The sequence below is a fragment of the Ascidia mentula genome, chromosome 6, assembly GCF_947561715.1.
Source record: "Ascidia mentula chromosome 6, kaAscMent1.1, whole genome shotgun sequence".
NCBI classification, from domain to species: domain Eukaryota; kingdom Metazoa; phylum Chordata; class Ascidiacea; order Phlebobranchia; family Ascidiidae; genus Ascidia; species Ascidia mentula.
Window position 1 is genome coordinate 18990534 of NC_138571.1, and position 22658 is coordinate 19013191.

The following is a 22658-nucleotide window of genomic DNA, read 5'->3' on the forward strand; positions in this document are numbered from 1 at the left end:
AATGTTTCTTATTTTTTGAAAGCTACTTTGTTTTGAAGAAGATCTTCGAGGTGCAACCCGTCCCTAATACTTTTTTTTATTGCCTCTGTATTTGTTACATCCTCTGATCCTTGAAGCTGCAAATCCCTGCAAGTACAGACAAGAGAAAATATATGAGTTTGACATCATTGTGGTCATGGAAAAAAAATTAGAAGTTTACATGTTCATAGTTTATAGTTCAATTTCTGCAACATGCCGTGTTAGTCACAGGTCAATAATTTTTTTTTGTTACTGGTGCACTATTTTGGACAGACTGACTCCTTCAAAACTTTATTGGCCTGACATTTCACAAGCTTATCTGTGCTTTATGTATGGGCGGTCTGTCAAAAATAGTGTAACTGCAGTGCATATATAGATCTACTAGACATTCACATTTATCCATATCCAGAATGCAAAGGGTCACAAAAAAATAGAGGTTATTTATAGAAAATAAATATAATTACATTTTCAAGAAAATATTGGTGAGAAATATTAACAATGACAGAGCTTAATGGGCCTTTGTAATTAATACAACTTTCAAACCAGGTTTCTGTGCAATAAACATTGGCCGAGATGAATCAGGGCAACACCTTTACCTTGTTCTCACGCAAGATGCTTCCACAGCATCAATTAGCAAACTTCTGAACCCTCCTTTCTCCAAATGGTGCAGCGCATAGATTGTGGCGCCCTCTGGTGAACAAATGGCATCTTTGAGCTCCCCTGGGTGCTTTCCTGTCTCTAGTAGCATGCGACCAGCACCCTGTAATTAAAACGAAACAAACGTAGGTTTACAAAGAATACAGACAATCTTCAAGCATTGTAAACAAATAATTCATGGTTTTCAGTGACCAACAGACAGAGCCACTGTTTCGATCTAGTAAGTCTTTACAGTGCAGGTTGGTGAGTTACAATGATCTTGCCAGCCCAAAAGCCAAGCAAGAGTTCCACTTTGTGGTGACTATACAGACGCCATTAACCATTGGGTACCAAACTAAGTTGTGCAACCCTCCAGAAAACAAAAATAATTAATTGGCTATGTAGCAGGCAAGATCATAGCATGTAAGTACACCTGCAGTAAAAATTGTATGGGCTCTATTGCCTATAGATGATTTGCATGTGACTCGGAGAATATCCCTCAAAATATTTTCATTTTATCAAAGAAACTTTTTACATTGACTAGTTCTTGAGGTAGTTTTGATAAGTTTACGTAACAAGAAAAAAAACTGTTGTTCATACAATTAACGATTGGGCTCCAAGCCTCATCGCCAACCCTCTTGGAAGTCCCATTTTCACTGCACCATCTGACAGTGCTTCTATAGCTTCAAACGCCTGCAAATACATGATGACAATATATTTCTTTGTGATATAGTTGGATTATTTGTATCAAGTTTATTCATTAAATGTGTTGTGGGTGTAAAGCATGTTCACTAATGAGACAATTCATTGACAAGTTATAGACATTTAACATATCACCTATATGTGATTTAGGCCTGTAAGTTAGAATAAGATATATGTAAGTTTTTTTTTACATAAGCAGGTCCTGAACCACTGAGTCCAGTGACTGCATCAATATTGGCTTCCTCAACTTCTTCCACTGTTCCAACTCTTCCAAATATCTCCTCAACTATTTCACCGTCAGTTGCTGTCGCATTTTTACCTGAAATATTTATCATATTTTGGTTAAAGACCATAATTTCTCTTGCGAAAAAGGTGCATTAACAGACACATGAAAATATAATATTTCCAAAACCACTAAACGTTTTTGTTGTGCTGAATAATGAAATCATTTATTGTCATAAAAACACATATATTAAAAGAGTATATACAGTCAGTCAGTTGATTGTATTCCATAAAATGGACATGACCTTGTGCAAGCAATGAGGTAAACAAATGACCTAGTTCAGTCTTTAATATAGTGGTGGGACACAGAGTCATTTATTTAACTGCCAGCATAACTATCAGATTGTAATAACAAAAGAAAGCCATACCTGCAGCATACACAGTGGCCCCTTCCTTCACAGCACAACAAGTGTTGGTCATGGCACGCATAACTTTGGCATCTGGTGGAAGTTTCTGACAAAAACAAATTAGTTTCTTTCGGGGTTAGTTGCATCTACATGGTATAGGACTGAATAGTGAAAAAGTGAATGAAGAATTATGAGTTCTGGACCATGGAGTCCAGGATTTTGGGTAAACTAAATGAAAAAATATTGTTGTGTTCAGTGTTGACATGTTATATGATAATACTGGGCATGAACAACTTCTATTGAAATACAGTGCTAATTTTGATTGAGTACAGAACTATAACATACTGCTCCAGTTCTACGTAAGTAAAACATCTACAAGCATGAACTTTTGTCACTAACATCGATGCAAAAGAAATGACAGCAAACTAATTTATAATCAATGCTACTACATGATTTACTTTAACTTTGTTAGATAATGTGAAAAAGAAACCAATTTGTTTATGAGCATAACTTCAATCAAACAGCAAAATCAAACAATGGCCACACTGTTTCTTTAGTATTAGGAGAAAATAAACCATGGTGCTTGGTTTTGGTTTGTTGTTGGTGTTATGACTTGGCAAATTGTTTTATCAGTTCTGTTTAAACCAGTTACTATCAAGCATATCGATTTACACATATACACATTGTAATTAGTGCTCACAAATTTCAGGAGTCTGTCAACAGTATATTTAATCCAAGCAAGTGACAAACCCTGGTACTAAGCTAATTGTAAATTTGAATTATGAAAATGACATTGATTAGAAAAAACAACATTTTTGAAAAATTATTTATAAATTATGGTGCAGATATTGCACTACACGAATGGTAGATTACTCAACCAGTTTTTGGCCAAACCTTTTCTATTGATGATATATTCACACCAGCTGCAAATGACATGAGCAGGTGGTCCTTGTTGATCAAAGTGCTCATTTCATCAAGTACGTAGGGCATTATTTTGGGCTTTACGGCCAGAATGAGCAGTTTACTTCTTTCAATTGTTGCCTTGTTGTCTGGTGAAAATCGCACACCAAGTTCCTGCAAATTCAGGTACATTAACATAATACAAGTCATCATCTATAAAAAGCCATTTATTTGAAAACATTTTTTTGTGCACAAATATTTAAAGTTACACACTTGTTTGCAACATCTACTTGGCTACAATCATCAGTCTTACAATGAACATAGTGAAAGGAAAGGGGGCAAGGAGTAATGTATTGTTATAAGAAAAAAACAATTTTTAAATGTGACAGTCTTACCTTCAATTCTTTCACTGTTGGTTTTTTAGTTTCTGGGGAGCTTGCCGAAATTTGGCTCGCTCGAATAGCTCCTGAAAAAAACAAATAGATTTCCACCTTAAATACATAGACAAACTTTTGGGGAAAAATATACTGGCACCATATTTCTATTATTTCAAAAACATTTAATTTTATCTTTTTGCATGAACAGCTGTTAAATTCGATTTTTCTTTGTGGTGTTTGCATAAAATTAAACAAAAACTAACTCTTAAAATTGATATGTGAAAGACTTGCTTATTACACATGACATGTTTTACCTGAGCGCACAAGTCCTTGCGACATGTACAAGGCTAAATTGCCAGCACCAATAAATCCCACATTCATGTCTATTGCTTTCAACACTATGGAAAATCCAGAACTAGCACTCATTGCATATGTAGCACCCAGATGGAGCAAATCAACAAATAAGCCAGAAGGCACAAAATCGCAAGAAAAAGGCAATCGATAAGCTTGTTATTCCAACATGGGCCGACTTCACAGAAAAGTGCCACATGTTTTCAAAACCAAAACGTGTTTACTCATGCATGAAAACAGCTGATTTATTATTGCATCATAAAAAGACCTATTTGTTTTAAAGATGCAACGCGATTTGTCTTGTGTTCACTAAATTTTATCTCAATTTCGTTAAATTTTGAATTTCAAAACAGTTTTTCACAGTTGCTGAGAGTCCCTTATTCAATTAATTGCTATTTCTTTTGCTTTAAAGTCGAAAATTCCAAACGCCTTTACATGGCTTAAATCTGCAAAAGCTGAACTAAATAAAAAGGCAACAGTTACGTCGCGTAACACAAAACGGCAAATAAGCACCTCTGCAGTCCGTACGAAAGAGTGGTGTTGTCGGTTCGGCTTACCAGGGGTCATACGAGTCTAGAGGATTCACGAACACCATTGTTTGCTTTCAAACTGATGGATTTTCACCGCAAAACAATGGTTCCTGCAGCGGCAATTTGTTTTCCTCTCAAGGGTTCTGCATCTCATCTCTACACCAACAAGAAATCAACGTAGGTTTTATTTTGCATTTTTATTCAAAAAAAGAGAAAAAAACGAAAATAGCGCGATTTTAAAAAGAAGCAAAAGGCGGTAATGTTACTGCAAGGAGTAAATTTTAAGAGTTGATTTTGACAACATCGCAAGCATTGGTGATCGCGATGGCATGTGGACTGGCATGACATCTAGTGGTGGACCATCGTCGCTTGATAATGATTGGACTCTTGTGCATTTGCTCGCGTTGTAAACCTGTTTATACAAGAACACATTCCGATGGGTTACTGACAATATTTGAAAACTGTTTCACTTTAAACGATTTTAAACGTTCGTAATGCGATTAACCGAGCTAAGCGTTTTTCCCGGGTGTTCCAAACTTATTGTGACGCAATAATAGCGATATCACGCGCGAGACGAAAAGAGCAAAGCGCCACACAAAATCACGCTCAAAGGGATGGCAAAAATTCAAACTTAAGACAACCCTTTTTATCTGCCACTTTGGAATTTTGTCAGCACTATGCAGAATGAAAGTGAAAAAAAATTTTTACCGAACGCTGAATTTGCAGGAAAAAATAAACCATTGCGTTTTTTTATATTAGGTGAGTCTTTTTAAGTAAGTGAATAAATTTACTAAATTTAGGTTTCTCATAATTATTTGGACAACCAGGCCTTGAATTCCTTCGGAACAGCGCGCCCGACATACTTTCATCACAGCATTATGTAATGTTCTATGGCATTCAATTGCATTCCTTGTTAGCATCTGCAAGTCAACTTACATGTAACTGCCTTTTAACTTCATCCCCAAGACAAGCAATCAACTGTGGGTCGTCTGTTCCACTTCCTTCTCTGGGTAAACAGAACAGAGAGTTGCGGGTGAGCATGCTGTGTCTGGTGCCTCCAGTAAAGTTGTTCACAATATTGCAGGAAACTTCAGAAGGACGAGGACTGTTCATCTCACAAAGTATATGTGTTGTTTTTTGATGACTGCGGCCTGTTGTGAAAATATGTTTGAAAGTTATTTTGTTTTATACAACGTACAGTTGGTGTGGTGATTGATTTTTATCAGTCCGAGACAAGGTGCAATTGGGTTTTAATTAATCTTTTACAAATGCTGCCAATCTGTCATTTGCATTTCATACCTAGGAACTATAATAAGCTTTAGTTTATATATAGGACAATTAAAGCTGCCAGAAATATAGATAACATCGCTTCAAAAAGCAAAAAACAACGTGCTGAATATTAAATTAATTCAAGTAATTACTTAAATAAAAACCAAGCCACAAACTGGACATTTAATGCAGGTTATAAGGGGCACTTTTGAAAGTCTAAAAAATACAAACATACTTGGTCGATAGGTGACAAGACAGTGGTGAGTATCCCGACAATACTGAAGACCAGCACAATTTCCTGGTTCCAATGGAAGTAACGTAGGCTTAAAATTTGCTATATCTGTGGTGTTGTCTGTATCTTGCCAGAACATGGCTCCCTCTAGTGTGCTGCTGAACAGTCCACCTTTGCACTGAAACGTGTTGGTGGCCGTTGGAGGAATATGATAGAGAGATACAACTGGACATCTGGAAATAAGTCAGGTTTTCACACCGAAAAGATTTATATTTGCTTCAGGATTTTTCACACTTTGCTTATTTAGAGCAGAGAGTAAAACTTTGTTTCTATTTTCATCATTTGTAAATGACAAAAGTTGCATAAACTAAAATTGATGATAGATTATGGTTTGGAAGCAAAATTTTCCTGAACTGCACATTTCTATTTACAGAAAGTTTTAAGTAGCTGCACACTTTAACAACTTACAAATAATTGCATCGATAACAGGGCATAGTAAACCCATGTATAATTATCATTAGATGTCATTTCAAAGAATATACCATAGGTTATTGGAATTTGTTTTAATTGGTCACCCTACTAGGTTCAATACCACCATGTAAAGATCTTATTAAATCTATCATTGGTTTGTGCAAACAAACCTGGAAGTAGAATTTTCCAGAGTTGAAAGTGCTTCAGAAGTATTCCGCAAGTCATATTGCACGTAACCTCCTGTACTTAATCCGGTGTAAACAATGTTGCGGTCGTTAGAGTCCCAGCAACAAGTCCATGTTGGTCTACCGACCTTGTATTCATGAACTTTGGTGTTTCCAGCAAGACTAAACATAAACACATATGAATTATTGTTGTCAAAGTTTAAACAAGTATCTTCGAACATAATACAAAGTGTGTTTGCTGGGCATTATGTGAATGCTGCATTTTAAGTAAAGACCAAAGTATGATTCCCTGATCTAAACATGATGTAATTTGGTTAAATATGTTGCACTACTCTATTGCAGTTAAGATGCAGTAGAAAAAGTACCACAAAACATCTAATAAGCCTTAGAGGAATTATTAGTAATTAGGTGCAAAATACCTAAAAATGCGCAAAAACTATTGACTATGAAACTGACAAGATTATTAGTGCGTTGCATCATGCAATATACAACAAAACAGCTTTTCTTACTCAGTGATTCGGAGTGATCCGTCCAAAGCAGCTGAAAGAAGGAGATTTCCACTATGTGGGCTGAACTTGAGGTCTTTGATGGCTTTCTGATGAAGAAGGGTGAAGTATCCACTTTTCAAATCCATCGCACTCAGCTTTTTCACACCAAAGCCTATGAATTTTTGCATATATATATTTATTTTAACAACGTATAAGAACAAGAACACTATTAAGAAACAATCCAGGCTGGTCACTGACTTGTTAGAAAAATCATTGATCTTATTGTCCAGTAAGACACAATGCATTAAGTCAAAGATGGAAATAATAACAAATATTATTGTATTGTTTCTTTTTTGCTATACTTACTATACTAACAAATATCAATTTATAACAATCCAAATGCAGTCACTTGCCTGACATGAAATTTGCATGAGGACTCGGTTGAGATATTGCAAAGTTCATTCCGTGGCAATCGAAATCCATAATTCGACAGCCACCACCAGAGTGAATGTTAATACTTTTCACACAACTGTAAAGTTTATTTAAAGAAGCAGAATTTTCACCACCAATACTATCCACCCTGCTCTCTTCAAGCTTGTCATTGGGGATAGTTGTCATGTCCTGCAAAGCAATAATAGGCACTCATTACACATTTAAAGATTAACATTTTGGTTTTTGTACAGGTATATAGGTAATAGTTTGCCCGGACACAAGTTACATACTTGTGATTAACACTGTTGTATTCTTGACGCACAAACAGTTTTTGTGTGTCAATACAAACAGTTAAACATTAGGTATTCACATATTTTGGTTAAAACATTTGTTTATTTTAAAATATTGCGCTCACCTTCATTTGAGCTTTTAAACGGTTGCATTCTTCCATTGCCATCGTGTATTGTAGACGAACTTTTGCAAGTTCAAGTTCTCTATCACGACGTTCAGTTTTAGCCTTGTCTGCAACTCTATGTGAGACAAACAATTACACATCTTAGAGCTAATTGAACAATTGTCACAAAACATGTGGCAAAAATAACTTGTCCTGTTGTATAAAGCATGTTGCAACTTAACCATTAGCAATTTAATGCAAAAATATGACTTTAATTGAGTATACCTTAGTGCCTCCTCTAAATCACTTGTATCAATGGCTTGTAGTTTTTTTGCATAGATAACACGGACATCTGCTTTCTTGGCCTTTGCATTGCACTGTGGGCATTTTTGCTGACAATCCTTCAGCCACCGTTCAACACATCTTTGGCCAAACAAGTGACCGCATCTGAACATACAGAAAACATCAAATTGACACACTTGTAAGCATAGCAGCTATAAAAACAGGTTTTACAAGCAGAAAAATGGGGAGCATTATATATATATCTATTTAGCAAAACAGAAATTACGCAACTCTAATGACAAACACAGCATATTAGTTTTTTTAAAAAGCATTTTTCGATTTTCTTTTCAATATCTTACTTTAATGAGACCAGTCGGTGTTTTCCACTGGTTGTCCAAGATTCAAAACAAATCGGACAAGTCATTCCTTCGTCTTCTTCATTTTCATCATCTTTGGCACTTTTTTTTGCACTGCTTTGAGGAGGGGAAGTTGAAAGTTTCCTCTTTGCTTTGGAGGAAGATTTTGTTTTCGAAACAACTACCTGAAAATCTCCTTGAGTTTCATTCATAGGAGAAATTAACACTTGAGCTGGGGGTTGCACTGAAGCATTGTTATGTAGCAGTACACTAGATTGAGCAGAGTTATGCGACGATTCACCCAAAATTGGTGATGCAGCGCGACTTGAAGCATTTGACGATGTATTACTATTGCTGGAAGATCCATGAACACTTACAATGGGATATTGTCTATTATGGGAAAGTTCAATAGAATTTTCCCTATTAGTTATAGGAAACTGATTCTCAGCTTCAGCAACATCCAGAAGAGTTGCATCCGATGAGCCGTCAGTGGATGAGTCATTAACAGGGTTGACAGTAATGTTCTGAAGGCCACTGCGATTTCGTTGAAAAAAAAATGGTTCATCCGCATTATTATAATTTATTTGAAAGGTTGGCACATCTTCGTCAGAAGATTGATTGAGAACATATTCAATCCTGCGTCCCAAAGGCACTGTTTCAGTTGTCTGAGGTGCGGTTGACGGAAATATGAAATCATCAGAATCAGAATCATCAGCACCTGCATCATCAGGTGATTCTGGCCCCAACATAACTTCATGAAAAAGTCAGTTGCTTCTAAACAGAATAGCATTCCTTTTCCGATTCTATACTTCCATGGCAGAAGTGGTGAGTCAGATAAAACATATCTAAACTGTCTTGGAAATTACATTGGAACAGTTTGCAAAACACGCTTATATTTGGACCTAAACATATTAATATTTCACTTAAAATGTCGTTCAACTTTGACATTTGCAACAACAAAAACAAACAAAACTGCATGTACAGGAACTTAAGTATGGTATTTAGAATAATTACAATATAAGTTACAAATGCTTATCATTGTGATCTACGCATGTTTAGGCATAATTTAAGGCGGCTTTTTTGTTATGAACTAATTTACTTTTGCTCGCTTAGCAAAAAAACAATTTTGTTTATTTCTTCCAAACTATTCCCGCGAGTTCGGTGGTAACAATTTAACGGATCATTTCGAGTCGCTTTGGTTTGTAATTAACGTAGCCAAGAGAAAAACCTCAAATATCCACCTCAAAAACGTACTTGAAGTTTAGGACTCCTTTTAAATTAATTTAAATCCCTGTTAAACACTGTCCATAAATTTAAATATACCAATCAACTTTATCAATGCAAAAAAAATTTCCAGCACCAAATTTAAATTTGCAATATTTTATTGGAACATGGCATTGCAAAGACGAGTAGTGTCGGCTACAATCAAAGGACTTCAATTGGCAGCAATGGTAAAAGTTTAAAATGGCAAAAGTTTGAACATACATTAGCAGTTGCATTGTTACAACACAGTAGCTTTTGGTAAAAAAGGTTGTTCAAAAGACGAATAAATGAAGGATAATCAGTATTGCAAGTCAATGATTGTTGATTTTGGCAGTGATTTTTCCTTTAAGATGATATAAACTTGCTTCTGTCAATAACCTTTAGTACCCATAAAATAGGCTGTTTAAAATATTTCACTTGGAGGTGCATTGCCGAATAAGTGTGACCAGCTTTTGGGGTAAGTCCATTCAGTCTGAAAAATTACAAAGTTTTACACATTTCAGATTTTCAACTTGGTTTTAATCGACTTTTACCTCTGGCTTTTGATACTGTTTCCACTGGTTTAACTTTGAAACTATGGCATCTGCCTCTGGAATGTTGTCTCCTTCAGAACAGAAGATCAACAGAACAACTGCTGAAATGCCAGTGTCACAACTGTAGAAAAACAAGTACAAATTTGAATAATGACTGATAGTGAAGATGCTAAAGTTAAAAGGTTGAAAACCTGTACCTATTTCCAACATAAATAAATTGCACAAAAATCAAACTTTGTCAGACCTATTTCATGGATGAACAATTCACACTAATAGATAACAAAGCATAGACACTAATAAACTAGAAGTAATGCCATGCTTACGCATAGCAAGGCGGGATTGCCCCACTGCGCAGGCCCTTTCTATTTGGCGATCACACCTCTAATATTTTGATCATAAGGTTCACAGGCTTCGCAGCCAAGGCATTGCAGCCAAGCTGGATCAACCATTACTAATAAACTATATAGGTTTAATTGAGTCAATGATACTACACTGGTGTAACGTTTCACAGCAGTATTTCAAGACTAAATTTAAATATTGAAATAAAGAAAAAGTTCTGACAAAATAAATCACAACGCAAAGCTTGTACCACATTTTGTAGAGTTGTTTCGTAAAGCCAGCCCCTGGAAGAAACAACGTTTTATCACCATGGCCAACATTTCTTTTTTCCAGTTCTTTCCATTTCAAATCATTGAATATTTTGGAATTGAAACTGGTGCTTTTCAAGTATCTGAAGGGTGTCCTGGTAAAAATATGTACCTATTTTCAGTGTGTTACCAAGCATACTGTTGACTTTAAGACCAATGTCAAGCAAATGAAAATATTTATATTTAATCAAAAAGGTGGATTGAAGTGGAATCTATATACAATATGTATTTCTATTCAGCATTACAACATGGTTCGTACCCAAGCAGTTGTTCATCTGTTCTTTCAAATGCATGAAGACTTGACAAGATGATCAACTCCTTGAAACTTTCATCTTCAAACCACTTCGTCAGGGCATCACAAAAATCCCTTTTCCTTCCCTGTTTACAACAACATAATATGTTTTTAAACTTCTACAGGAATCACCATGTGTTGACTGACAAATCTGACTTTGTACATATTGTGCAGTACAGTAGCAGACAATCGGCATCAGTGACCTTTTATTATGACAGAAATATAATTTTCGCTTCTTGGCTTATTTAAATTTATATTACACCAGCGTTGATTACCCATTTTTGAGTTCTCTGAATACAACAAGAAAATCTTTTACCACATATGTTGATAGCGACACAACTTCACCTACCTTGACTAATGGCGATCTGAGCTGCAGTATTGTAACATGTAACTCTTTGCAGTGGTATACTACATAGATAAAAATGATTTGTAAGTTTTTTTCTAATTAGCCAGCCAATCTTTTCCAACATGGCTCTAAATTGTAATGTCATAACTAAATACAGGGGCCGTTATGTTTGTACAATTTATATCTACACATATAACGTTTTTCGGGAACGATTGAATTTACAGGAAAAAATAAACCATTGTGTTTGCGTCCACTATGTCAGATTTCTCACACAAATAGGAACTACAAAACCGACCTTACCTTCTGTATTGAGGCTTAAAGAATTCAAGTCGTCATCATTTGTGAAGAAAGGATTATTAGCCACTAGAGGGAGAAAGAATTCAACACAAAAATAACCAACTTTTCTCAGTTGTAAATTGCTGATGAGAAGGTCACAGGAAAGTTGTCCAACATTTCCGACAGATATTGCTGGCTGCAAGGAAAAAGGTTAAATAGACTTTTTTACCATTAATTACTTGTAAAAAATAAAATTTATGCACATATTTATGTTTTTCCAAGGGTACAGCCATTGTACAAAATTTAACGCTAATCCACATAAAAAATAATATTAAAAAATTGAAAATGTTTTTAGTCTACATGCTAGTTTTGTAATCAATGGCTGCCAAAACATCCACTGCACAATTAACAATGTTTGTAATCAGGTGCATAATTAACAAACTTACCACTATAAGTGTGCTGTCCGCAAAGTTGTAACTCTCGTTGTTTGTCAAAGTTGAAACAAACATTTTACTTGAATAGTTAAACTAACATAAAAAAGATGATAAATCAATTTGAGATACAAAATATATTCTTTAAAGCATGAAATTACACAACACACAAATACACATACAGTATAGGCTTACAATATGTATTAAGACAAATAAACAAAATAATAGACATCGTGGCGAGTTCAAAACCAACTGTTTCACATTACATTGGAGCAGGAAAGTTTATGTTGGCCACACTTGTATTAAATCACTTTTAAAACAGACACCATGTGCAAGGTCCAAAGAATACATGGAAATCATAAGAAAATATTATAGGGGTCCTTAGATATATGAAAGTTGATGCCTTTAAAAAACAATGTTTTTGTCTTGTTTGTTCACATTTGAGGATGATCGTAAACTTTGCTTTTGTCTTGTGATGTATTTAGTGAGTGATTTCTATACATGCCACAGAGTCCTAGGTGCTGTGAAAATCTCTGCGACTTGCCGTGAAAAGTTGATGGGGCAGTCTGGGGAGAAGCAGGCAGTTCGCCGTAAGATCCGGAGGAAGTCTGGTAAAGTGGGTGGTTTGGCTCGTAACACTTTGAACGGCCCATTTCATCTTGGACGACTTGTACTTTCGACAAGCAGGTAAATACAGGGTTTCCACTATTCGGGCTGGGTGTTGTCTTTCCTTTTGCCAGTGCGTCTTGCGCAGTAACTGGAAACTCTGGTTCATTTACTTTAGGTGGCATGCTTGCTGTTGCGGCACACATACTGCTATTACTTGTTCTCTGACACAAGCAATATTTCAACCAACTCTAAACTTAAAACAGCTGATCTCAATTTCCCCATGTTGCCGGGAAAAAATACTTACGTAGACAAGTCAGGTAAGACTCGCCTTTTTCTCGTCTCTCTCTTTCTCTCACGTAGACAAGTCAGGTAAGACTTGCCTTTTTCTCGTCTTTCTCTCTCTAACATGTTTGGCGGAAACTTACATGTGTTTAACTCATTTTCTTGAAAGTAAACCAACACAAACAAATGTTTAGTAGTTTGCACGTCATAGTTTATTTTTGCAACAAGAAACTTTTTGGTGTCCTACGCCAAATACGTTCCCACCAAACCATACCCGACTTGTCTACGTAAGTCTAGGAGAGAGAGACAAGAAAAAGGCGAGTCTTACCTGACTAGTCTAATACCCGACTTCTCTACTAGTCTGAGAGAGAGAGACGAGAAAAAGGCGAGTCTTACCTGACTTGTCTACGTAAGTATTTTTTCCATGTTGCCGCTGGATACAAAAAACACTCAAGCGTACAACCATAATTATTTTTTTTATTTGGGGTAATTTGGTTTGGTACAAGCATAGTATACTCTTATACTATGGTACAAGTCAGCATATTTTTATGGTAAAGTTTCTTTTTAGAACGTATTTTCAAAATATTTTTTTTGTTTGATCATTAATGTGTTGTGCTTTTAGCATTCTTAATTGCCATTGTTGTACCTGTAGCATTCTGCCAAAATCACGACCATGAGGTGGCAGTCGCAGACCAGCACATATTGGTTAAAACTTAGGGCAATTCGTGGAAGTCAATGAACCCGACTCACATACCATTTTTATTTATGTTGACCTGTTGTGTTTTGTGCAACTAAGAACTTTGATCCATATCGACGACCAATATGTTAATTTTTCGTTTTTTATTCAAACTTGTCGCCAATAGGATCCTACAAAATGCTAAAAGCACATTACCCAGTCTGTACCCCCTCTATGACCTCACAGACACAAATATTTGAGAATATTTTATTTGTCACGCCACACGGAGCAAAGGTGAGAAGCGAACGAGAGTGATGCGGAAGCTATAATCTATTTACAAAGGATGAAAAAAAGAAAGCTTTCTACTAATGAGGCAGTCTGACCTTATGTCACAGGCTGTTCCGTTTACAGTGAACAAGATAAGCGATCTATCAGGGACAAGCGTTTAAAAACGCCACTGGCAACGCCCTAGACAAGAATGGAAAATTCGGCGCACCACAAAAAAGTGTCTTTTTTTCTCTAAAGGTTTTTTATGTTACAAAATTTCACACAAAACGTATCTATCTACTGTTTAAGTGCAAGGTGATGCTTAGCTGTAATGATAGAAACGACACGCAATGAATTATGGCTATAACGCGGGTGAAGTGACGCAATAAATATGTACACTACGGGCACGTAAAAAGTGACAAAGAATTCTATGTACAGAGAACGAAAAACAAGAAGCACAGTACATGTATATGGCTATAAGTTAACTGTAACTTGATGGAACGTGAAAATTTTACTACAGCAGATGGCCAAAAGGCGATGAACGAAAAGATAGCCAGTGCAATCCGCTTAAAGCATATATTTTTCGAGCAATTTAAGGAGATGCCTTTTTGGAATGCTTAACATAGATGCATCGCAACAAAGTTTTAACGAGGTGAGAACTTAAATAAAAGAGAAACACGCAACCACATTTACTACTGATAATTAATCTCTCGGACGCAATCTGTGGTGAAATAAAACTCGGGGTGATTGCAAAAACGCAAAAAGAAAAATCCTCACACAGATTTCTCAAAAACAAGGATTTTTTTTAGCAAAGCAAGCAAAAGCATTATCACCAATTTATAAACGCATTATTACTAAAATGGTAATAACAACTGGGTTGATGGGCCAACCATTCCCAAGTGTTTTAGGCAACACAAGGCGGCCACCTATACATCACTGTAAGTAAATCCACGGTGACTTAAAATCGAATGATCTATGCAACGTAGTTGTTGCCACGAAACGAATTCGCGAAAAATAGAGCAATTTTAACCAGAAATTTTGTGTCGATTAGTAATAAAATGAATGGTGAAATTAAAAGAAAATAGAAGTGATCAGCAGTATTTTAATTGTTTTTTAAAAAGAAATTAGTAATCCGATGAGCAGAAACTTGTCTATCCGGGGCGCGTAGAAATTAACTTAAACGTATCCGACAAGGCGAGGTGTGCTTGGGAAGGTCTTGCGCATTCCCATACATTTTTCTTGGTCGATAAACAAGCTGTTGGCCTTGACCGACAGATCGTGCTCCAATGAGGCCTTAGTGTGGACGAGGCCTTGCAATGTGTCTTCAGCCTCGCGAAGACGATTCTTGAGCGTCACAATCGTGTTGTCGATTGTAATCACCTCGTCCACAAGTCTAAAAATAGAAACATTTTCACACGGGTTGCCTAAACGTGTTAGGTACAGGTGGCGTGTCAAATAAATTAGTTTCATATTCAACGGGCGCCTCCAGAAGTTGTCTGCTGGGGGAGCGGTTACTAATTAGAAATCATTGTGACGCAATAGTTGCGATTTTGGCAGGTACATGAGGAGATAGGCATTCTCGCGCCAGACAAAAGCAGGCTATTAATTAACCAAACAAAAGTCTATTTAAAGGTAACCGCTTCACATTCCGCTGCATCATTGTTTTCAATACGTTGGCATGTTTTTTTTTCGTTTACCCCATTGATCTTTACTGCCCTTATGTAAGTTCTCAGTGTGCGGATATATGGGAAAGCTCACCTGAGTTGGGACGGATCTCTGCAGAGTTCAACGTTGGGTCTCCTTGTTCTCTCATCCAACCGACTGTGGGCCACCCTGAGTGGAGAATCCTTCTCAGCGATCGCTCGTCGAATATGAGATATCGTTTGTTCCGTCGAAAACATCTCCTGGAGAGTCTGTTAAACGGTAAACATAGGATGACGCACCAGCGTTAGACGGACGATGGCCATGAGGGCAAGACGAAAAAGCCAGGCGGGTGATTGGCAGCATTGGTCAAGCGCCCGACCCATATACAAAGAAAAAACCTGACCGGGATTCGTACCCAGAATGTCCTGGGTTCAAATCCCGGTGTGGTCAAAAAACATAAAAAGCCACCTCTGGCATTTGTGTCATTTTTCTAAGGAACAAAACCGTTTATGATTTAAGATTTGGAAATTTCACTGCACACCAGCTCCAAAATGTACAAGTTTCTACAGAAGTTTGTAGCAACGTCAGATTCACAAAATACAACTTGATAGCGAACCTTGGCGAGATGCATTTGAAGTTTGTTCTTTGCATCGACCGTCTCAGCGACACGGTTTGTGAACGAGACGTTGACGTTGTTGAACTGACTCCACATCTCATTGCTATAAGAGAAAAACAGTAAATAAACCGAGTGAAAAGAAAACTCCATGAAAGTTTATGGTGCATTTTTAACAACAACATCGAAAAGCTGTTAATTCCCCATAAACAAGGTTGTGAAAAATATATTAAAGCCACGAATGAGCTGACTGTGTTATAACTCCTCAGTGCCATCTTGCGATGGTGACACAATAAAAAACAAATCGCTACCTGGTGATGTTCAGCAAGTTTTCAATATCGTCGCGCAACTTGGCAGATGCAGCTCTTTCGCTTTGGGATCGAAGTAAGTTGTCGTCCGTGAATTTGGCCCAAGTCTCCGGAACCGACACGCTAATAACAATGGAAAGTGTTCGAGAATTCAAAAGCTCGTGTCAAGCAATACAGCGACCCACGCAGGTTCGAGTAATTTGTTTGTAATGTGAACTTTTGATTCAATTACAGGAATTGTTGTTGGAAATCATATTGGCAACATACAGTACACTATTAGATTGGAACACCCAAGATTAAGGCTATGTCCTCCACTTAACTACAGTCATCACATTCTGATAAATATAATACCTATCTAGGAATGGTATTGGGAAAAAACAACAGCTGCAGTATCTTAAAGCATGAAGGAGTAAGGTTCTGGCTTAACCAAGATACAGGCGTCAAACTTGGAAGGCATGCGTACATTTTTTTCGGCAATCAGACTTTTGCAGCGTATAATGCACCACGGCCCAATAACTACAACTTACCTAGTAATGGTTTTAAGAACATACATTTTAATAGACATTCCCAATGCAAAAAAACACTCACGTGGCGTCAACATTTTCCACTCCCCTATGGTAAGAGATTCCATCCGACGTGTTTCTCAGACCGTGGCATTTCCCGTCGATCCTGAGCGCGTTGAACTTGTCACTGTGATCTCGTTCCAACTCGTGTTGAGCCGCACGGTTGTTCCTGGCAACGCGTAGGAAATGGTTAAAAATGCAATCTAACAATTACCCCAAAAGTCGGGTCCTACAGCGGTACAGATTAAGGCGAAATAAAATAGTACCGCAATAGAGGAAAATTCCATCGTCACAGAAGGTAACTTATACACTACAACTACGTCTAACTTATGATTGAACGATTCACACTTCGAACCAAAAGGTTATAATTGCCTTATCAGGAGCTATAATGGATTAAAAGCGTCAGTGAAGATATTACTGCGAAGTGCAATTGCTATGTCCAACCACCTCTTTGCATACTTCATCACTCGACAGGAACAAAAAAAACTCAAGCTTTTTTTATCGGTATGACAGTAATGCGAACCTTTGACCTTCGGCCGAAAGAGTCAAAGGTCAAAAATTTACCCACAATCCAATGCGGTATGACAGATTTCTCGAAAGTCGACACCGGTAGTAGGACAGACACCTGGCAACGATGGTGTTGGAAGGAGCAACCGAACCCCGTAATGACTCGCCTTACAATCTATTTGTCCTTGCAACAGAGAATCGACATAACCATTAGCGGCCCCGACGACCGCCCTTTGCTTGTATTGACAGAGGGGAGTTCGTATGAATAGGAATATGAAATATAGGTTGCGGCACAGTGGACTAACAATACGTGTCAATAGGATGAGGGTCATAAGCGCCAGAGCCGTCTCTTAAATGCCACCCGCGAACAATGGCAGGTGATCTATACAGTCGGTTCCATTACAAAGCGACACGAGACACCCATGTCGATTGTTTGGGGGGAGGATGGCCCGCATGTTCTTCTCGCGCCTCCAGAGTGGGAGGGAGCGATCTATGTGGCCGCGGGAGGCTTTGGTCGCTATGACGACCGCGCCGCTAGCCCCAGAGCAGCCGTGTCCTCAAATATTTGCTCGAGGTCAGTTTGAGATTGTGGGCAATCGAGCGTGACGTGGGGATATGCTCCACGCTTTATGACATTTAACGAAATGAATTCATTTACGATTGGGAATAATTACATCCTACATGGCCGAGAAACAGCCGGAAAAACTTGTTCTAAAACACAGACGAAAAACAACACATATAGCGTAATTGTTATCAACGTTCTTCAAAGAAAAAACGCTTGTTTTTCGCCTCTGGTCGGATTTAAATGGAAGCAGGGTTTCGACAGAAAGTATTTTATGAATAAGCATGTCGAACTTACGATAATTGTTGGGCAGCTTTCTCGATGTGACGTCGCATCCGCTCCTGGCACGATTTGATGACGTCAACTTCCTGTAACAATAAAAAACATTTCCTTTTCAATGTTACCGAACAATTCAAGTTTATTAGGCCAGCAAGCAACAACTTCTTTTGGGGTATGCCTGGAGCCTGTTGGTGAATTGACCTCTGCATTTTTCTATTGTGGGTGCCGACCGCATGATTATACATAAAGAAATATATATTGGTCAATATATGATTTTAAATAACACAAGAGCTCTAACGCTACACAACACCACGTGTCCCATGCCAACGCTGCATGCTGTGCATACTCCCTTACGATACACTTAAAAGCGTTGACACAAATATCGTCAATTTCAAGCGACGGAACAAAGCGTTCAATTTGGCAATAAACACGTCGACTGCTTTTAATATAACGACCAAGAATTCAGGTTATTACAAAGTTTGCTTCGCAGAACAGAAGAAAACACTTCGTTTGTAAACAAGGCTGTGTACGAAATACTGTTGGTTGGGGCTTTACACACGAGGGGAAACTCAAATTGATTTTGTCCATTAGTTTGTTGGCCAAACACAAACAACATATGATGGAAACACTTTAACCTACCACGTATGAGTCACATAAATAACATTAATTTACAAACGAACGTCATCTGGTTTAGCGGCAACAAGCAGCTTTCGATTAAAAAATTAAAGAGGTTTAAAATTGCATTCCAGCAAATCTAGTTCCAACAAAAACATTTTAATCTTTGCCAGTTGCTATTAAAGTTTCGATCAGAATTTGAATTACTGGAAATTTCACGCAACAAGTAAGAACGTCATGGTTGTTATGGTAACATTAGTATTGGTTTATTGGCTCGTATGAAACAGGGCAAGCCCTCCACCAGTGACATCAAACAACCAAAGGCGGTCGCAGCTAACAAGCCTTCAATAACAACGGAAAGCATCAGAGACGCCAACCAGGGCGTTGTCAAACAAGTAAAAGTGGAATTAAGTGGCCACAGACCTGTGGAGCTTAAATCTAAGCGGGCGACGTTGAAGCTTGTCTAAGCTAATCATCCGTGATCAAGTGGCCTTAAGCCTCATGTCAGTGAACTTCAGACCTGAGGTACTTGATACATCTCAATTTAACGAGCCCCCCTACCCGCTGCTGTACATGAGAGTGCGTTGTTTGGTCTGGACTTGTTTTTTTAGAAGGCGTGTCCAGACTCCTCACCGAGGTTAATATTGTCGGAAAACATATTTACCGGCCTTCTAATGTGGTCTTAATTCAGGTTTAGCGGAATTCCGTCTGGGATATGAGTTCAAAATTTATGGTTTTATTAAATTTTAGGCCTCTTTTTAAAGCCAATCGTTTTAAATCGGGTTCGTATTTCACAAACAACCAGGAAGATTTACCAAAAGTGTTAAAAACCATTTAACCTTCATTAAAAAACTGAAGTATGGGGTATACTAATAGACAAAGTGTTCCTATTCCAATATTACAAGGGGATAACAAAAAATTTTTTGCGCATTTAGCCAACAAATATTCCGTTACATATTTCTTACTGAGTCTGACCAACAAGAAAAACAACGATGCAAGAACGTCCAAACCAGGGGCAACCACCCGCCTATGGGAAGAATGATTCATGAACGTAAATTGGAAGCGGTTTCCATTCACCGACATCGTGAAAGCCACGTTCGTTGCGCTTGATTGCTTACAGCCTCGTACGCACAATACACAACCGTAATCTTCGTCTCCACTATTGTGAAGCAGATTTCAAGTCCATTAAACTACGTCATTTGGGAGGTTAAAAACAGCCTTACAATGTTGCTTGTTTTGTTGCCGCGTATATGCGAGAGACCAAAGTCCAAATTAATTAAAAAGTTTTTTTTAGACAGAATATTTAACATTAGACATTAAACTTAACATTAAACCAGGCACTGCTAGCATGGAACTGGTGGTGTTTAAACGCGTTTCGTCAAAAGATCCCCGTTCTAAAAATTCAGTGTCCGTAGATATAACGCTTCCCTCATACCCTTAGCAAGTTCCTTTCCACGTCATCATGTACGAGATCGATGCCTTGACGTCTTTCCCGGTGGTAGAGGCACTCCTGGGCCACCTGAGGGCAGCAAATATTTATTAACCAGCAGTTAGTGGAGTACGTCAATATATATGTCAAGTGCAAAGGTTGGTCGTTATCAGCTTGTGGGTTTAAACACGCGACAACGGCAAATAGCTCCCGGATTGTCGAATGTTTAACAATCACTTTACAGCCATTGAGGCGTTTCTTTGATAACAAGGACTTTAAACATGAAAATAAGTGGGATATGTTTTCAAACGATTCGATTTCTGCACTTTTCTGGTCCCACATCTCGATTCGTAAAACAAGCCAAGCCAGAATTAACCAGGAGATTTTACATAACTGGAGCAGCACGGGGTCGTAAAAATGGTTGAAAACGATGCGTCACCTGCAAAGGTCCTTCGGTCTCAGCCAAGGCGCGTTCCAATCTCTTCTTGACGTCAATCAGGGCGTTTGTCTCCGCGATCTGATTCTCGATCTCGTGTTGGATTTCAGACTTCCAGAAGGTGATGTCACTCACCCTCTCACCCAGGTTCTTGCTGCTTTCCTGCTGGGTGCGGAAGGTCAGCTGATCTTTGTCCATGACGAGACGAGCTGTGTCTGCGCGCAACCTCTCGGCGCTATTCCTCCACGATTCCGACGTCTTGTAGTTGGTGACGTTGGACTTGAACCAATCATCTGGGGTGTACCGGGTGAACAAAGCCGTGCGGTTGCTGGCCGACAGAGGTGGAATCTTCTCTAAACTGGAGGGGTAACTTCGAGCGAAGCGGCCGAGACTGGGGTTGACTTGTGCGACTTTGTAGTAAGTTCCCGGCCTCCATGGAAGGCTGAGGGAATGGGAAAGGGCGTGTGGGGGTGCGTGGCTCTTGTAACTCGCAGTCATCGTGCTTATGGACGGTAAGAAGTTATGACCGACCGACTTAGGTCTGGTGTAAGTGGCAGTGAGGGTTGAGCCGGCCATCTCCATGGTTACTGATGGTTTTGTTACGTTTTCTCCTACTTCTAGGGGAGGTACGAGAGGATGGAATTAGTAATTACGAATGCAACGTGTTTTCGAGCCACACCAGGATTCGAACCCAGGTTGTCCTGTGCTTAGTGATAGGGCGCAGCGGCATAGTTTAAACACAAATTAATCACAGCATTTGAATCTGCTTCTTTGCATTTTTGAACTAACCAGGTATACGACGACACAATGCGCACGTTGTTTGACCTTAATAATCTATCCTGTTCACCACAACAATCTACCCTGGGCAATGCTGTATTCGATCTACTGATTTCTGAATACGCCTTGTTACATTTTGAAGTTGCAAGGCAAATAATTTATGTGGGTTTCAACCAGCGGTAAAAGTGGAAAACATCCATTACCAAAGACTGCGTTTAGACAAAAAAAATATGCCCAAAATTTTGCAAATACTTGTTCTACTTTTACCGCTGGCTGAAACCCACAAGAATTATTTTGCAAATACTGATTTCCTAAACACATGACAAAGCTTGCACAATTGTTCGAGACACTCCAGTCTTTGGATTCTTACCGGAACACCGAACCTGCCAAGAATTCTCATACCGAAACCAGACCGTTTCGCCTTACTTTCCTCACTGCTGTTCCGACTAAAAAAGGTTGAACTGCATGACTCAACGCTTAGTTTAAACGTGGAGAGGACAAGTTGTTGAGGCAAAACAACGAAAAAATAGGTTGAGAATTTGAACAACCTCTTCCCAAAACCTAATTTTAACGACAACAAGGAAATTTTCCACACTGGGAGAAATTCGCTTCCGCTTGCGACGAAATCGTCATAAATAATTTACAAGGAACCCTTTCGAGGCTTGTCGTCAAGGCTTCACGACGTCACACACAAAACACACCGGATCCACGGTAATACGACATTTGATTACTCTTATTGAACCGTCGTGTTTGCACAGGGATGTGCACCTTTACCATTGTTTGCTCTCGGGCCGTCTGTCTTGCATATTTGATATTGGACAACCGCTTTCACTTGTGGAAGAAGAGCAGACCGCTACATTTGCGTTGTCAACTGAGTCCTTTGTAATCGATAATGCGGTTGCGCCTGTGGATTTGGAGGCGTGCGTAGTCGCTTTTTCATCCATTTTTCACCAATTATTCGCCTTCCTTATTGCAAAATTAAATAAGTGGCTGCAACTTCGTATAACCAATGCCGAAAAACGTTACCAACAAACTACTGTTGCAAGCCATG

General features: G+C 38.4%; 4 protein-coding genes across 4 annotated transcripts; all 4 read right to left on the reverse strand.

Annotated features, from left to right (window-relative positions):
• Positions 1-8: 8 nt before the first annotated feature.
• Positions 9-3643, reverse strand: LOC145907394 (pyrroline-5-carboxylate reductase 1, mitochondrial-like). Its single transcript, XM_082994812.1, has 8 exons — positions 3577-3643; positions 3281-3351; positions 2880-3059; positions 2007-2091; positions 1548-1675; positions 1255-1347; positions 615-778; positions 9-126 (listed from the first exon to the last, which is right to left on the reverse strand). The coding sequence occupies exons 1-8, from the start codon at positions 3641-3643 to the stop codon at positions 9-11; spliced, it is 906 nt and encodes a 301-aa protein (XP_082850938.1).
• LOC145906720 (E3 ubiquitin-protein ligase rfwd3.S-like) lies at positions 3280-9148 on the reverse strand. The gene is made up of 10 exons (XM_082994173.1): positions 8256-9148; positions 7900-8061; positions 7636-7750; positions 7202-7409; positions 6810-6960; positions 6286-6462; positions 5648-5877; positions 5080-5294; positions 4127-4555; positions 3280-3351 (listed from the first exon to the last, which is right to left on the reverse strand). Exons 1-9 carry the CDS (start codon positions 8999-9001, stop codon positions 4406-4408), a joined length of 2154 nt encoding a protein of 717 aa, XP_082850299.1. The 5' UTR covers positions 9002-9148; the 3' UTR covers positions 3280-3351; positions 4127-4405.
• Positions 9149-9641: 493 nt separating this feature from the next.
• LOC145905922 (proteasome assembly chaperone 2-like) lies at positions 9642-12472 on the reverse strand. The gene is made up of 7 exons (XM_082993250.1): positions 12056-12472; positions 11634-11805; positions 11337-11395; positions 10955-11073; positions 10638-10790; positions 10049-10169; positions 9642-9987 (listed from the first exon to the last, which is right to left on the reverse strand). The coding sequence occupies exons 1-7, from the start codon at positions 12116-12118 to the stop codon at positions 9919-9921; spliced, it is 756 nt and encodes a 251-aa protein (XP_082849376.1). The 5' UTR covers positions 12119-12472; the 3' UTR covers positions 9642-9918.
• Positions 12473-13866: 1394 nt separating this feature from the next.
• Positions 13867-21443, reverse strand: LOC145905563 (tektin-3-like). Its single transcript, XM_082992798.1, has 8 exons — positions 20834-21443; positions 20401-20484; positions 18369-18439; positions 17028-17171; positions 16443-16562; positions 16135-16237; positions 15633-15787; positions 13867-15267 (listed from the first exon to the last, which is right to left on the reverse strand). The coding sequence occupies exons 1-8, from the start codon at positions 21410-21412 to the stop codon at positions 15051-15053; spliced, it is 1473 nt and encodes a 490-aa protein (XP_082848924.1). The 5' UTR covers positions 21413-21443; the 3' UTR covers positions 13867-15050.
• Positions 21444-22658: the final 1215 nt, after the last annotated feature.

What these genes read in the sequence shown, in the direction of transcription:
- LOC145907394 (XM_082994812.1), bottom strand. Translation starts at nt 3,643, where the DNA reads ATGAATGTGGGATTTATTGGTGCTGGCAATTTAGCCTTGTACATGTCG. An exon ending in ATATATCATCAATAGAAAAG is followed by an intron (nt 2,092 to 2,879) that starts GTTTGGCCAAAA and finishes TGTTTTTGTCAG; the next exon opens with AAACTTCCACCAGATGCCAA. An exon ending in GGCCACTGTGTATGCTGCAG is followed by an intron (nt 1,676 to 2,006) that starts GTATGGCTTTCT and finishes TAAATATTTCAG; the next exon opens with GTAAAAATGCGACAGCAACT.
- LOC145906720 (XM_082994173.1), bottom strand. Translation starts at nt 9,001, where the DNA reads ATGTTGGGGCCAGAATCACCTGATGATGCAGGTGCTGATGATTCTGAT. An exon ending in CTGGAAAATTCTACTTCCAG is followed by an intron (nt 5,878 to 6,285) that starts GTTTGTTTGCAC and finishes ACTTATTTCCAG; the next exon opens with ATGTCCAGTTGTATCTCTCT. An exon ending in AAGTTAAAAGGCAGTTACAT is followed by an intron (nt 4,556 to 5,079) that starts GTAAGTTGACTT and finishes TTGTATAAACAG; the next exon opens with GTTTACAACGCGAGCAAATG.
- LOC145905922 (XM_082993250.1), bottom strand. Translation starts at nt 12,118, where the DNA reads ATGTTTGTTTCAACTTTGACAAACAACGAGAGTTACAACTTTGCGGAC. An exon ending in TCAGATCGCCATTAGTCAAG is followed by an intron (nt 11,074 to 11,336) that starts GTAGGTGAAGTT and finishes TGTTGTAAACAG; the next exon opens with GGAAGGAAAAGGGATTTTTG. An exon ending in AAACAACTCTACAAAATGTG is followed by an intron (nt 10,170 to 10,637) that starts GTACAAGCTTTG and finishes GTTTTTCTACAG; the next exon opens with TTGTGACACTGGCATTTCAG.
- LOC145905563 (XM_082992798.1), bottom strand. Translation starts at nt 21,412, where the DNA reads ATGGAGATGGCCGGCTCAACCCTCACTGCCACTTACACCAGACCTAAG. An exon ending in AGACCGAAGGACCTTTGCAG is followed by an intron (nt 20,485 to 20,833) that starts GTGACGCATCGT and finishes TGCTGCCCTCAG; the next exon opens with GTGGCCCAGGAGTGCCTCTA. An exon ending in AAAGCTGCCCAACAATTATC is followed by an intron (nt 17,172 to 18,368) that starts GTAAGTTCGACA and finishes ACGCGTTGCCAG; the next exon opens with GAACAACCGTGCGGCTCAAC.